General features: G+C 40.2%; 1 protein-coding gene across 9 annotated transcripts in view; it reads left to right on the top strand.

The window, feature by feature from the left end:
• Window positions 1–15407, top strand: part of GRIP1 (glutamate receptor interacting protein 1) — a 617604-nt gene that overhangs the window by 520444 nt on the left and 81753 nt on the right. For all 9 annotated transcript variants that reach the window (XM_076007469.1, XM_076007466.1, XM_076007468.1 and 6 more), the window contains 2 exons: window positions 7435–7582; window positions 9490–9659. In XM_076007469.1, coding sequence (XP_075863584.1) covers window positions 7435–7582; window positions 9490–9659 — 318 coding nt within the window. The remainder of the gene's footprint in view (window positions 1–7434; window positions 7583–9489; window positions 9660–15407) is intronic.

Genomic DNA, 15407 nt, shown 5'->3' with positions numbered 1-15407 from the left:
ATTCTAATGGCCAATCAGTGTATGAAAAATTACTCAACTACCTTAGTCATCAGAAAAATGCAAATTGAAAGCACATTGTGATACCCCTACACACTCAACTGAATGGCCATAATGCAAAAGACTGACAATAGCAAGAGGTGGCAGACGTGGGGCAACTGAAACTCTCATTGCCTGCTCGTGGGATAGTAAATTGGTACAACTCTTTTGGAAAGTAACTCTTTGACAGTATCTACTGAAACTGAACATATGCACCTCCCACGACCCAACAATTCCACCCCTAGTTTATGATGCCCACAGAAATGCATACCCATGTTCACCAAAAGACATACTAGAATATTGAAGCAGCAATATTTGTAATAGCCCCAAACTGAAAAATACCTAAGTAGCAGAATGCTTAAATTGTAGCATGGGTGGGCCCATGAAATACTATGCAGCAATAAGAATAAATGATCTAAAACTACCTCCAATAATATGCATGAATCTAACAAACATAATATTGAGCAAAAGACACCAAAGAAGCGTACAAGTGAGTATTTTTAAAAAGTACAAGAGTAAGCAAACTAACCTGTCCTGTTTAGAAGCCAGGATAGGGGTTACCCTTGGGATGGGGAAGTACAGAGGGGAGGGATTCTTTCACCCTGGTTATGTTCTATTCCTGGGTCTGGGTGTGGTTACACAGATGTGTTTAGTTTATGAAATCTATCAAGCCTTAAACTTATGATTTTTACTTTCTCTGTACATTGTTGCACTTCAATAAAAAGTTTTAAAAATACAATAACCCAATAAGCAGGGTATAAAAAAAATGAGTCATGTAAAATGGAGGGTCAAGTTGTTCCAAAGTTAATAAAATCACCAGGATAAGCCAGCTGCAGAGACTGGAAGTCACTCATCAATCATGCTTTATCCAAACTCAAGTTAGCATGGGGCGCGTTATTGAGTTTCACTTGCTTCGGACTCTTGTTGCAATGCAATAAATATTCATGCGGTGTCTCCTTTAACTCCCCAGGAAAAAGTTAGGATTTCGGATGATGCTCCTTGGAGCACAGAAGGTGTACTTTTATGTCAGTATTTTCCAAGTACTATATTTCAATAGACAAAAATTTTAAAAAGCCATTTTTGAAAACTTCTATAAAATTATTGGAATTAGCTTATCTGAAAAGGGTTGAAATTATTGGTAGCATTATTTGAATACAATATTATTAATAAAAATACTTTTAAATGATGGGGTAGTAGAAAGGCACCCAAAGGTACCTTTTATCTGAAGGAATGTAAGCTGATATTACCATGCACACAGCCTGTCTGCTACCCCCCAGGAGGTTCTAATCAAGCCTTGCCTCTGATTGAAATGCAGGGCTCAGAAGTGGGAAAACTGATTAACAAAATAAAAAATCCTGAGTATTTCCCATGCAAACAGTCATCAGCAGCATATCTTATATAATTATGTAGCCCATAAATCAACACAGCATGCATGGGCTTCACTCTTGGTGCAAATATCTTAATGACTGAGATGTCTTTAACCATGAATAATTTATATCTGCATCATCCATTTTTCTCAACCATGCTTCATTTCAGCAGGATAAACTAATCTGTCTAGGGATGGGCTCTTGATTATTTCTTCCTGATTTTTCTTCTGTTTATTTTTCTCATTTTGACACACTCCAATTTTTCTCTTGCACTGTCTTAAATAAGAGCGCCCCATTCATCCACCCTGTCTGCTTGAGCTTACTCTTGCTATGCATCTTGTTAGACATCCTGGAATAAAGCCAGGGCTTTTGGAATCCTGCTTTTCATAAAGCCCTCTGCGAATGGAGTCGGGTGGCAGCTAGGGAAATAGGCTTAATACCACAAGGCAGTATGAGCTTCGTGATGTTGTTGTGGGGAAACATTTATTATGGAAAGCAATTGCCAGAAAAGGCTAATGATCAATTAAACGTTAACATTTGTAGCTCCCCCTCTGTGATGCAGAAAGTAACTGCCACCTGGGTGATGCTGGGAAGCAGTACTTGCTAAAATAGTTGTGTTGTTCTCCTAGAGCCCATTAAAATAAAGTCAGCTGAGAAACATTCAGTTCAAATTCTCTCCCATCTAATAAGCTCACCACAACCATGCCAGCTACTCATGCTCAGCTCCTCAGAGGGGCTCACTGACGATGCCATTTCCTTGACATCACAGTTATTTGGTAACAATAATCACCCTTCTATAGCCCCTACGGACAGGGGGCTTCAGTCACCTTCTATGGGTCTTTTAAAACTTTTGACAGACATCAGTAGTTTTCCTAGAAACCTAGAAATCATATCCTACTAGAACATAACCCAATATTTTTTATGAGCACTTTGACCACATTATATGAAAGATTCCATTGGGCTGGGGGAAGAGAGTTGCAAACAGTGTATGTTAAAAAGAAAAAAGAATCAGAACTTACTAACATTAGTGTCACTAAAGTTGATATTCAACCCCCCACTGCTAAATTTGACTGGCTTAAAAAAAAAAAAAAAAACGAAAAAAGAAGTAACTAGAAACTTCATGAGGTTCAACAGAATGTATTTCTGGAGTAGAATCCAGGAGTTCTACCCACCATCTTGGCATGGGCTCCTAATGGGTTACTAGAAGGAGGGGATCATAAATTCTCATCTTTGAGTCCCTGATACCTTTTGATGTGCCTGGCATATAGTTTGCACTCAGTAAATGTATTTTTAAAATTCACGTTGTTGAATGAAGGATGACTTAGCCTGCAGTCTTAGAAAGCCCACTTCTGGGGGACTGCGAGGTGGGTGGCAAGAATCTAGTCAGGCTCCTCCAGCCTCCTGATAGCACATGGGTGCTCCACTGATCCATCTGATGTCCAAAGCATAAGGATCTGGTCCTAGTCACCCATATAAAATGCCAGCATACCAGGGTCTCATTACAGAGGACCTCCCTGAATTGTGTAATATCCAGCTTCTGTTTAAAACCTAAGTGAGAGAAAGGATTGATATCTAGGAAAGATCCCCAGAAAGACATTTGGTCTGTTTACCCCAGGATCTGTCTTTAGATCAAGTTGACCAACACATTAGCTTGTCCCATTCTAGAGACACGGTCATTGGTTTGCTTTTTCATCTTCTGCTTTTACCTTGATCAAGGAACAGCCACTAGAAACCATCTCTGCATCCTGTTATGAAAGTGTGTTGAGGGCATTACCCATTATATCATTCAGCATCACCCACAGGAGAGAGAACTTTTAGAGCTCCCTGCTAGAATAATCTTTATTTCCACCATAGGGACTAGTAGACTTCCTTTTTTCCAGTAGTGAGAACTACATAATTGATTATGTTTCCTTTATGGTTCTGGTTGTCAAGAAGTGCAGAGTCTATTTTTATTGAATCAAACTTCACATAACGTACAATTTGCCATTTTAAAGTGTACAGTTTGGTGCCACTTAGTACATTCACAATGCTGTGCAAACATCACCTCTAATTCCAAAACACTTTTAGCATCCCAGAAGGAAACCTGTATCTACTAAGCAGTTATCTTCTTCTCCCCCAACCCTGGCTACCACGAATCTACTTTCTGTACCTCTGGATTTACTTACGGTTCAGAGGCTGCTTGCGGGGCAGTCGGACTGCACCTTGACTAACCCTGTGGGTATGGCGTTTGCAAACTCTTTTCCTTCTTCCTGATTGTTTCTTTATATTATAGATGTCGTTTAAAGCAAGAAGGCTCAGGACTTTTGCAGGAAGAAAATGAGTAAAGATACACACAAATATGGAACTCCTCCTTTTCACCCCTCGAGCCACTCACTGCCCTTCTCCCTGAGCTGTGCCATGCCTGTGTGGCCTGCACTGTGGGCTCCCGTGCCCTCTGGCTTCCAGTTGGGTTTGGCTGAGAGAGAATCATGGCCGGAGAAGAAGAGTGTTACCCCCCTGGCTTGCTCCCTGTGGTGTCACTATCCCAGCTAACATCAAGTAGTCCCCACTATTTGTCCCTTTCTGAATTCCGGCTCCACTAACAGTTCTATTCTTTGCCTCCTTGGGCTTGGTAGGGTATGGTGCCCTATTGCTTGTAGACCCGGACTACTGTATTATCCCTTGTGGTTTCCCTATAACTTTTTCACACCTTTCTAGTTGCTTTATCAAAATCTTCTCCAATTATCCTAATCTGAGTGTATCATATATTTCTTGCTGGGACCCAGACTTAAACAGCATACTTTATGCCATAGTTCTGTTCAGCTGTCAGTCAACATAATTTGCTCAGAGTCCTCTGCAGACAATCTAGTCTGGTAGCTTCTCCTAGAGCCAGGCCATGTGTGTGTATTGGGTAACAGTTGATTGTAATTTTACACAATTTACACCTGCAAATACCTAGTTATAAATAGCTACTACTTAGAATAGCAGTTCAAGAAAGATACATTGGAGAGATTGACTGAAGTGAAAGGATCTATCATTATAGGTTTGGCTGTGGTAACAAAGACCCAAACTCACAACACTAGCCTAAATATACTAGAAGGTTTTTCTTGAGAGATTAAGCAATTCCTGGGGATATGGTTTCAGGAGCCTAGGTGTCATCTATCCCGGGTCTCCATGCCTTTGTGTGCACGGTTGAAGATAGCGTACCAGTTCTAGGCCCACATTCCAGCAAGAAGAAGAAGGAAATGAGGGTGAGGAGAACACAGCCAAGAGCACGTCTGCAATGCATCACATCTCACTTCCCGTTGGCTGGAAATTAGTCGTGTGGCTACACATCGCTGCAAGGGATGATGGGAAATGTGGTCCGTAACTGGACAGCCATTTGCTCAAAACCCTGTTACTGAAGAAAGGAAGATGGGATACCAGAGAACTACTAGCAGTTTCCATCATCTGTAAGAGATTAAGTAATAACTAACATAGAAACTTTATTATTTTCATCTGTTAAACCAAAATAAATTTATCTTCGTACATGACAAAACCATGAGGAAGAGGATAAGTGATTGTCATCCCACACATATACCTATTAAAATCCAACAAGACTATGGAAAGTGGTTTGAGAAATCAAAAATTAGTCATTCTAAAGTTCTAGAAAGATCATGTGAGAAAAGGCCCTGGTAGGCTGGAGCTTATGTGGCATTTGAGCTGAGCAGAAGAAGAAGTTGCCAGAGAGTGTGCTCAGGCAGAGAAGGATGACAGCTGACTGCTGGTTGTGGTGCTGGAGGCACCAGATATGTGCACTTGGCTTAGTAGCAGATCTTCGATTATTAGCATTGAGAGGTGGGCAGAGTTCATCACCCTACTGAAGGAAGGACAACTACAACACAGGCTGCAGAGACTGACCAGAACCCTTTACCAAAGGCTCCCCATGAAGGCAGAAGAGGTGCAAACCACTCTTCATGTAGCCACAGGGCCACTCACTATAAACTCCATGGTGAGAGTAAGGCAGGACCCTGGGCTTCACCATGACAAGTGAGGTGCTAGAGAGAAACAAAACAGGAAATGAAGGAGAAGCAGAGAAGTCAGGAAGGACATTGTCAGTGACCCTCACTTGATGCCAGGAGATCAGGGAAATTAATATAGCAAGGTGAGCAAGACCAGACAGTGGCAGCCCGCATAGTTAGGCTCATGGGCAAAGTAAACACTCTGGGTTAAGTATCCATAACATCCCAGAACCAAAAAGTCCTTTTAGTAGACTAAGACTTCTGACTCCTTCCAGGTATTATTGAAACTGTGCTCTGGAATTGATAGGAAGACATGAAGACCCTAATGGTCTCTTAATCTTTTTTAGGACTAACTTATCTCAAAATTACCAATCAGTTAAGAAACATAGTACATACAAGAATCTTTGGCACTGAAATATGTATGTTGTTGGCATAGATGTTCTCCTCTTCACCTTATTTAAGAAATACCTTGTTTTATCTCAAACTGAAGATGGCTTTCTCCCATGGGCCTTTCAGCTTCATGAGTCAGTGCACAGTGGCTGAACTTCAGCAACAGGAACACAAATTTCCTAGTCCTCTATATCTGAGTGGTATCTTGATAATAAAGATGTACTCATAGAAAGACAAAATTGTATTAATGAAGTGTCAAACACCAGAGCAGAAGAAAAGTCAGAAAACTATTACGGATCAACATGCAGTCTTGAAAAATGAGATGACTCAAAGGTTTGAGGTCATAAAATATCAATTTTATATGCATAGTAAAGTGCTCTTCCACATTGATCTGATTGTGACACTGTGGAAAAGGTACCATTTCATAGGTAAGGAAGCAGGCTTAGTAAGTTTTGGTAACTTGTCTAAGATACCATGACCAAAATATTATAAAAATAAGAATTAAATGCAGATTTTTTAACTCCGTGTCCAGGGATCTTTCCCATATGATGCCTGGCTCTTCTGAGCTTTAAGCGACAGCATGAGTTTTCTTATTTGTTCATACATACGTTCATTCAATAAATATTAATTACATACCTCCTATGTGCCAGCCACTGAGAATGCTGTGACTGACAAGACATGGTCTCTGCCTTCACAGTAAGCTTACAGTCTGGCGAAGGACAGAGGCATGTGATCAAAATGGGCCATTATGAAACAGTGAGATATGCACTGCAATAGCAGGAATAGAGCAGGCTGAGGGAGCACCTGTGAAAGGCATCTCACCAAGGCTTCCCAGAGAAATTGATGTTTACACTGAGTCCCCAAGGGTGGGTGGGAGCTGAAGGGCTGTAGAATGTTCCATGCTAGAAATAAAGCATATCTAAAGTCACTCCTGAGAGGGAAGTGACCCTAAGTCAGGTCCAGAATAGAGAAAGACCTAAAGGATCTACAAATTCAACTTAGTGTAACCATTCCTACTATTTGGGTAATTAGAAATATCATTCATCCATCCATCCATCCATCCATCTGTACTTCTGTCCATTCTTCCATCCATCCATCTATCCATTCTTCTATTCATTCATCCTTCCTTCCTTCCTTCTTTCCTCCCTTTCTTCCTTTCTTCCTTCCATCTACTCACCCATCCATCCATCCATCCATCTATCCATTCTTCTATTCATTCATCCTCTCTTCCTAGCTTCCTTCCATCTACTCACCCATCCATCCATCCATCCATCCATTTGTTCCTAGTAGGTGCTAAGATATTTATTGAATCAATTAATTCATTTTAAAAACCTTTATGGAAAGACCTAGTATGTGTCAGGCACTGTGCCAAATGGTGTGGAGGGCATGAAGATACTTAAGACATTCTCCCACCTGACATGAAACTTAAAATCTAATTGAAGCGATTAACGTGTGCACATAGTACTACAGTGTAAGTGGATGGAACACGTGTGTTAAGAGGTGCCCTAAGAATTTATCACTGGCTGTGAGGATATTATATGGAGGGACATGTAAGTTTCGGTGATAAAATTAATAGGACAACATCAGACTGAACATTCTCTATCTTTTTCTTTGTCTGTTTGCTTATTTTGTTTTGTTTTCCAAAATTTGTTTTTCAACAGATTCTGTGGCGACAGCATCCGGGCCACTACTAGTTGAAGTTGCCAAAACTCCCGGTGCCAGCCTTGGGGTTGCCCTAACTACCTCGATGTGCTGTAACAAACAGGTCATTGTCATAGACAAAATCAAATCTGCAAGTATTGCAGACAGGTGAGTATTGTAGAAAGTGCCTACTTTTCAAAACTGCAATGTGTTTAAAAAGACACACACATACACACATATGTAATACATATACATATACATGCATAGACACACACAATAAAAAAAAAAAAACAGCTCTCTTGCCAGTTTACACAAGTTTCATGTAGGGAAGCAAGTTACTATTATGGGGCTTAAAAATGCTCCTCTATCGGCCACCCAGTGATGTAATTTCACCTCATCCAGATGCTTAGTGTGGCCTTTAGGCAACAGAAAAAAAAAGTCAAGCATCCAAGCAAGCTTTCTTACTGCGTCCTAGGGTAATAGGACACAGTTTTTGACGTAGGGTACCTGAGCAGATCTTTATTAAGCCCCACGCGGAGAAGTCATGGGTTTTTCTGAATTGTTAACAATTAAATCCTGCGACCATAAAATCTTATCCCTTTTTTCTCAAATAAATAAAACGATATTTTTTTAAAATACATTACAACCTTTAAAGGTTTCTTTAAAGGTTGCATTACAACCTTTGAAGAAACATCTTATTCTGTTAATCTTAGGATTTCACAACCTTCAAGGCCTCCGTCTCTTAAAACATCATTCATTCCATTGCTGCAATAAAAATGTGAAAAATTTCTTGTTCCTAATTATTATTTTAGACTCTTGTTAAGGTAAAAGAGGAGAAAAACAAAAAAGACTGCCTCCCCACCTGATAAGTTATTTCACAGCTCCTGCTAAGAAAATTCCCATCTTCTGTAGCTGCAGCACTCCAAGTACATCAACGTGGGATTATATTTTTAGACGGAAGTGATGACTTGAAATGCTTTTGTCTTGAGAAGTAGACTATTCGCACTGGAAATTTTTAGATACACTGTACTGGAATGCCAGTCTCCTCTGTGTGTGTGTCCAGCCTCTTCCCCACGTGCCCTCGCCCTGCCTGAAAAAGCTCCAGCGGTGGTGCAGTGACCTGCAGCAGCCCCAGCAATCATGGTCAGTCTGCAGCTCCCCTGTGGTCTCCCCCTCCATTCGGTCCTTCCCAGCAACAGCCATTGATCCTGGGGTGTTCTCCGGTTCAGCGGTGCAGGATGCTTTAATTTTCCCCCTGTTTTTTTTCCCCATTCCGCAGCGGGTAACCAGTTTAAGGAGCTGCCCCCTTGACTGGTCCATCGGGGTCCTGGCTGCTGTGCTTTTCTCAACTCCCCCAGTAGCCAGTCTCTTGAGTGCAGCAAGATGTAGCAGCTACTCCCCTGCCCCCAGCTTCCCCCTTGACTCATCGTGCAGGCCCGATTTGAGCCCTCATTAGACTCCTACATAATTTCCATCATCATCGAGAGCTTTTGTACTAGGAAATGTTTAACTCCAGAGGAACAAAATACAGCACAGTAACAAAGGACTGGTGATCAGGGAGCTTGTGTGAGAGGACTCTTGAGGAGGTTTTAGCTGAATCTCCCCCCAAGTTATTCTCATTCCCACGTAAAATAGAACCTAATCCAATCCTGTGAGTCACCTGTGTTGAGATTCTGAATATTTACCAAGTCCTATTTATAGATAGAAAAGCCTAGAAGAAAAAAAAAAACACAGTCCAGGGTAGGAAAATGTTCCTGTTCTTCACTCCACTTTTGCTCACTTCCCCTCCACTTTCAGCATCAACACACCCAAATAAGTTTTTTTGTTTTTTTTAAAGAAGGACAAAGAGAAAAACATTTCCTTGAGATTTTCTACATTTTCCACAAGGTTTTACATTCCTATCCGTACCCAAGGTACTTAAAATGGAACGGATGGTGTTTCCTATAGCACTCAAACTTTTCTCTCTCTTTTTTAAAGTAAATGAAAACTGTGTGAAATTTTAATGATGAAAGACGTGAGAGTCAGATTCCCAAGAGGAAGGCACTTCACCGTCTGAGAATCTCTCCTTTCCGCAGGTGTGGCGCGCTGCACGTGGGAGATCACATCCTGTCCATCGAGGGAACCAGCATGGAGTACTGCACCTTAGCGGAAGCAACCCAGTTCCTGGCTAACACCACCGACCAGGTCAAGCTTGAGATCCTCCCCCATCACCAGACCCGCCTGGCGCTGAAGGGGCCTGACCATGGTGAGATGATCCATCCGGATAGATCTCTTCGTCTTGACCTTGCAGTCGTTGCCTCCCCCAGCAGAGTCAGAAGGCAGAAAGACATTATGCTTAATTCTGCCTTTATTATTTCTTTTCAAAACAAGGTTACCTTTAATGCCGATTCATCTTCCAAATCCTTTTCTCCAAGCCACACATAATTTACTTGGAGCTCCAAAATTGAGGAAAGAAACATTGTTTGAAATAGAATTTTCAGGCTAGTACTATTTGATTTTTTTTTTTTTAAGTCTTTGGTGCAAATTGAATGTGGAGAGAAGGGAAATCATTTGACTTCCTGGTATTCATATTGCATTTCCAGTCTATACGAAGGCTAAGGAAGGCAAATGGTAAAACTCCCACTTTTTTTTTAAACAAAATGGATATTAATAACAGAACCTTCAAATATTTGGCAAGGTAGGGGAACCATTTGTATGAAGGGTTGACTTTCTACATATTTTATCTGTTTGCCAGAAAGTAGATTTTTACCTAGGATAGAGAACAACCTTTCTGACCAAACATCTTGCCTGGGACAATCACAATATTTGACTCCATTTATTCGATAAAAAGTATCAGCTGAGGGAATCGGCATTTTCATTGCCTTGAAGTTCACAGATACGCTTGCTGAGTATTTATAGACCATCCACCTTGGCATCTTTAAACAAAATCTGGTACAAGAAAGAGGACGTTGAGCCCCAAATCAAATAAAGTCAGGCTTTCCCGGTGGGGTCTTTGTTCTAACTCCTTCTCTCACCTGTTCCTTAAACCAAATACCTTTTTTTAAAAAAAAAATTCCTTGAGATTTGAGGCTTCACTAGTGTTGTAAGGGTGGCCTGAAGGCCTGAATACGTTTCTGTGTGTTTAGAGACAGTGCAGTTTTCTCAGGAATTGAAATTTTTGCTTGGGAGAAGGTCATTTATTATGTTTCCCACCTTCTAAAACACACTGCACTTCTCCACATTGGGGGGGGAGGGTAAAAAAAAAGAAGGACCAGATAATTTTCATACTGAATGAGTCAGCTGTATGCAACCTTTTTTAATTAAATGGAGCTTAGACAGCCCTGAAGCTAATGAAAATCTCTAGTACAACATCACCCTTATCAGATTTTAATTTTACACATTGGAGTAGAGACACAATGCGGCATAGGCGGGTTAGGAAAAGAAAATCAGCATTACAGTATTTGCATGGAAACGCTAAGGAGCTCTAGGAAGGTTCGGTTCGTGGGAACGTACACCGGTACACCGTTCCTCCCAGGCGGCCTGTGGGCCTTTCCTGCACCCAGGCTGACAGGAGAGATTTCTGAAATGGTTTAAGTTTCTTTAAATTAACCAGAAGTCGTCACTGGATTTGAAGCTCAGTAGGTGTAAGAATGCACGAATGCACACTGCAGGGTACTCGTTCAGCGTGGGATTTTGCTTGCTAAATTCTGGTATCAGCGAAATGGAAATGTGTGACAGACTCTTTTAAAATGTTATTGTGTTTAGCAACCTCATTTATTTCCCTTTAATTTGCCTTGTATACAAATCATAAATGATTCAAATAGTTTCCAAGTCATGAAATATTAAATGTCTTTACCTGCCAAGACAATTTGAAAAGATTAATTTATATGCTAAAATGTGTGGACCAAGAACAAATTTTTTGTCTTTATTATGGTAAACCGATGTTATTTGTATGGGGAGTAGGAAGCTGATAGTTTAAGTAATTCCAGCATCTACTGCTGACCCGTCATCTACTTTTGCTGAAAGTTGTTCACGATCTTCTCTATCCAGCATACAGGCACTTCCCCTCCGTTTCACATTAAACTCAGACTTGCATTTTCAAGAGGAAACAAATATTGGTCTCTATGCATACATAAATCACAGTGAAGAAAGAAAAAAAATATTTTTAAAAATGTTTATCATGTTTACAATTCTCAACCTTCTATTTTTGTATTAATGGAGTTTCACGTAGTTTTACTCTTTATCCACAAGAAAGTTCTGGTTATTTTTGCAAGATCTCTGATGCCTGAACAGTGTGTTTCTCATGCCTTGGGTAAGAGATACAGAATTTCCCAGGTTTTGTTGGCAGCAAAGAATTCACCACAGTATTTTCAGGGCTATGTAGAAATGAATCTATCAACTCCGAATAAGAGATTAGCTGTGCTTTTCACTGGTAAATAGCAGCATTAAAGAAGCTGACAAAAATGAGTTTTCAATGAGGTTAGAAATTGTTCCCACTGAAGGGCCCTTAGGGGACATAATCATGATTGAAGTAAACTGAGATTTTTGGAAAAGAAAATGTGACCAGAGTCACCAGGTTCTATGCATTCAGATCCAGGAGGACCTTCCATTTTGGGAGCTCCAGGGGCAGCCAGTGGAGCACTGTCATCAGCTCTCTGGAACATCTCAGGCAGGGCAAAATGATACGATTAGGAGAACAAAGAAAAGTAACTTCTGAGCCATATGCCTCTTAAGACTGCAGCAGTGATGTCACTGTGGAATGATATAAAAAGCATTCTATTTTAAATTTCCTGTTTACTTATCCATAATAAGAGACTTAGAGATGGCCATAGGAAGAAGCAGTGGAGTTTGGTGGCTGAAGCAGGGACTCTAGAGTCACACTTCTGGGCTTCAACTCTGGCTCTACCACTTGGGACTATAAGCAAGTTACCCAACTTTTCTATACCTCAGTTTCTTCATCTGTAAAATGGAGTTTACAGTGATACCCGCCTCATTGGAATACTGTGCGCATTGTCTGAGATAATTCCATGAAAAAGCACCTAGCACAGTGCCTGGTATATAAGCACCCAGTGAAAATAGGCTGCCATTATTGGCACTGTTAAATGAGAGACTGTCACTGAGTGCTTGTTTGCAAAATGAAAGAGCATGCCAAAAATGTAACATCTTACCATTAAACTCATGAAATACTTGCTTAATATATGAGTAACAAGTACACTGCTATAAACAATCATATTCCAACGGCTGTGGAATAGACATTCAAAATAGGTAGTAGCTCTCTTCTCTGGTACGTCATTTGTTGAACGCCTCTTGCATTTGTTATCCATTTCATACAATTTTGTGCATTGTCTTATATAATTTTTGCCTCTTAATTATTTTGTATGTATGAAGATTTAATCCCCAGTAATAGCTCATTTCAAGGTATAAGCTATGGCCTACATTTAACCTGCCTGTAACCACTGGCCCAGTGCTGGGCAAACAACAGTTGCTAAATAATATCTTCCTTATTAAATTATTAATTTGGCTTGACAGTCCTAACAAATACTCAGTAATTTGCAAAGCACTTAATAAGGAAATGGGTCAAAGGTGAGTGTAGAATCCTAAAGTGCATTTACCTATACCCTGCCTTCATGAAACACAGACAATACTTTTGTAAAAAGTATAAGAAAGTGGCTTGGCTGTAGATTAGCCAGACCCTGCAATAACTGCATCTTGCTGAAAAGTCTTCTTGTATACCCCAACGTAGAATAAGAATGGTGAAAAAAAATCCATTAGGGACATCCTCTGCAACACTCTTTTATTGCAAGGAAATAAGTGCTGCTGCAGTGTAGACATGGGCACTCTGGCTGATACTCCATTCATTGCCTCTGTTCATGTATTTATTTATTCATTCATTCCTTCACATATACTAGGCACTGTTTTAGTTGCTAGGATATATCCAACAAGCAAGACATGTAGAATTTACATTTCTAGTATAGAGAGACAAATAAAAAATATACTAACTACATAAAGCTATTTCAGACCATCATAAGCACCATGAATAAACTATAACACAGTAGCGGGATAGCACGGGTGAGGGCACCGACCTCAGCCAGGGAAATCAGCAACTACGTCTCCAAGGAGGTGGCACCTGAGCTGAGACCTGAATGGTGAGAAGGAGCCCGTCGTACAAACAACTAGGGAGAGAACAGCAAGTGCAAAGGGCCTGAGCGAGTCAGGACAGAGCCTGGCTTGTTCTAAGAACAGACATAAGATCAGTGTGGCTAAAACACATGAATGATGGGGAGAGTGGGAAGGACAACACTAGGGAGATAAGTGGGGGCTGCGTTTGACTCTCTCTGTAATGGCGAGCTATTCAGGCAGGAGCGACTTGACCTAACTTATGTATGTGAAAGATCTCCCTGGCTGTGTTATGCCAGATGAATGTAGGAGATGAATCAGGGAGCCACGTCTGAAGCTGTGGCAGTGGTCTAGATGTAGGAGATAGTGGCTTGAACAAGGATAGTGGAAAAAATGAAGGAACTCACACCAGAAATGGCAGTGGGCTGGAAGGAGCAGGCCAGATGGTTTAGGGCTACAGAATTATGGTGGCTGCAAGAGTATTCTTCTGCACATTGCTGAGAAAGTCTCTAAAACTTAACTGTCCAAGGAGTGAAATTTGTTGAGTGGGAGATACATTTATTTCTTTTACAAGGTACTTTATTGTTGGCAAGTAGGTAGAAAAGTAGGCAGAGTCAATATTATTACTCAACGCTCATTTGTTTTCATTCTGTATGTCAGCCCCATGCTAAGAATCTTACGAGCATAATTCTCACAGTAGTCCTGCAGGGTAGATGCTTGCATGATCTCCATTTGACACAGGAGGGAACTGAGATTCGGAGAGACTGAGTGGCTGGCCAAGGAAGGACTGCAGGCAGAATTGAAATGAGGTCTGCCTCACCCTGGAGTGATCTGGCTATGCTAGTGCTTTTGTTTTGTGTATTGTCTCATTCCAGAATGTGGAGTAACCAATGAAGCTGATACCACAGATGATACAACTTAAGCTCTTTTCTAAATGACCCTCCTTTAAATGCATACAGAGTATTCAACCTCTCTACGTGAAGAATTACTGCTAAATAATTCACCTCTAAGATACCTAACACCAGAATCACAGAAGTAGGAGATATAAGTTCATATGTGATTTTTGAGCTCTTTGAAGTTATTGAATGGAAAAATTCATATCAGACATAGTAACAAACACTATATTGCTCATATTTCAGAACACTGGGTAGAAAATCAAATCTTAACATGGAAATCAGAAGGGAAACATGATAAACATTTTCTAAAAAATAAAAGAGATACCAAGACTTTGAAATAAACTTTATTAAAATTTTATGGCATCTTAAGGAAATATAAGAACATGTGAAATATTTTAAGAATTAAATATTTTAATGTAAACATACTCTTCAAAAACAATCATAAAATATAGAGACTTTTATCTTCTTATTAGTCAGGATACAGATAAGATTCCGATGCTGATGGATGATGAGAGTGGTTTATTGTTGAGGAAAATCAAGTCCAAGTGATGGATCGGAGTGTAATTAAAATGTCAGAGCAATAAATTGTGATGTGTGACTAGTAAACCACTCAAATCACGAACCAATGTGATTTACTGTTCCTTCTTTTCTTTTTCTCAAAACAAATGCTACTAACTGGCCAAGATTTGCAAATCTTTAATTACTAATGGTGTGCATAGATCTTTATGGGGCTGACTTTTAAGTAAAAAAAAAAAAAAAAATGTTTTTAATCTCTGCTGTGAAGCACAGGGGGAGATTAGAAATTGATTCAATAGTCATCTTAAAAAGAGGAAAAATGAGCTGAGGAAAGACAGGCATTATTCTTGGGAAGATGAAAAGTTTCCGTCCTTGATGTTAATCATCTATATTGCTGACCACTGAGAAAGGGCAGAGCCAAGTAGATTGTTTTTTTTTTTCTTTGCAAGCAGCTTTCAGTTTTTTGTTACACTTTTTATTTGTGC

The sequence above is a fragment of the Microcebus murinus genome, chromosome 10, assembly GCF_040939455.1.
Source record: "Microcebus murinus isolate Inina chromosome 10, M.murinus_Inina_mat1.0, whole genome shotgun sequence".
Lineage (NCBI taxonomy): Eukaryota > Metazoa > Chordata > Mammalia > Primates > Cheirogaleidae > Microcebus > Microcebus murinus.
This window is presented reverse-complemented; position numbering and strand designations above follow the sequence as displayed.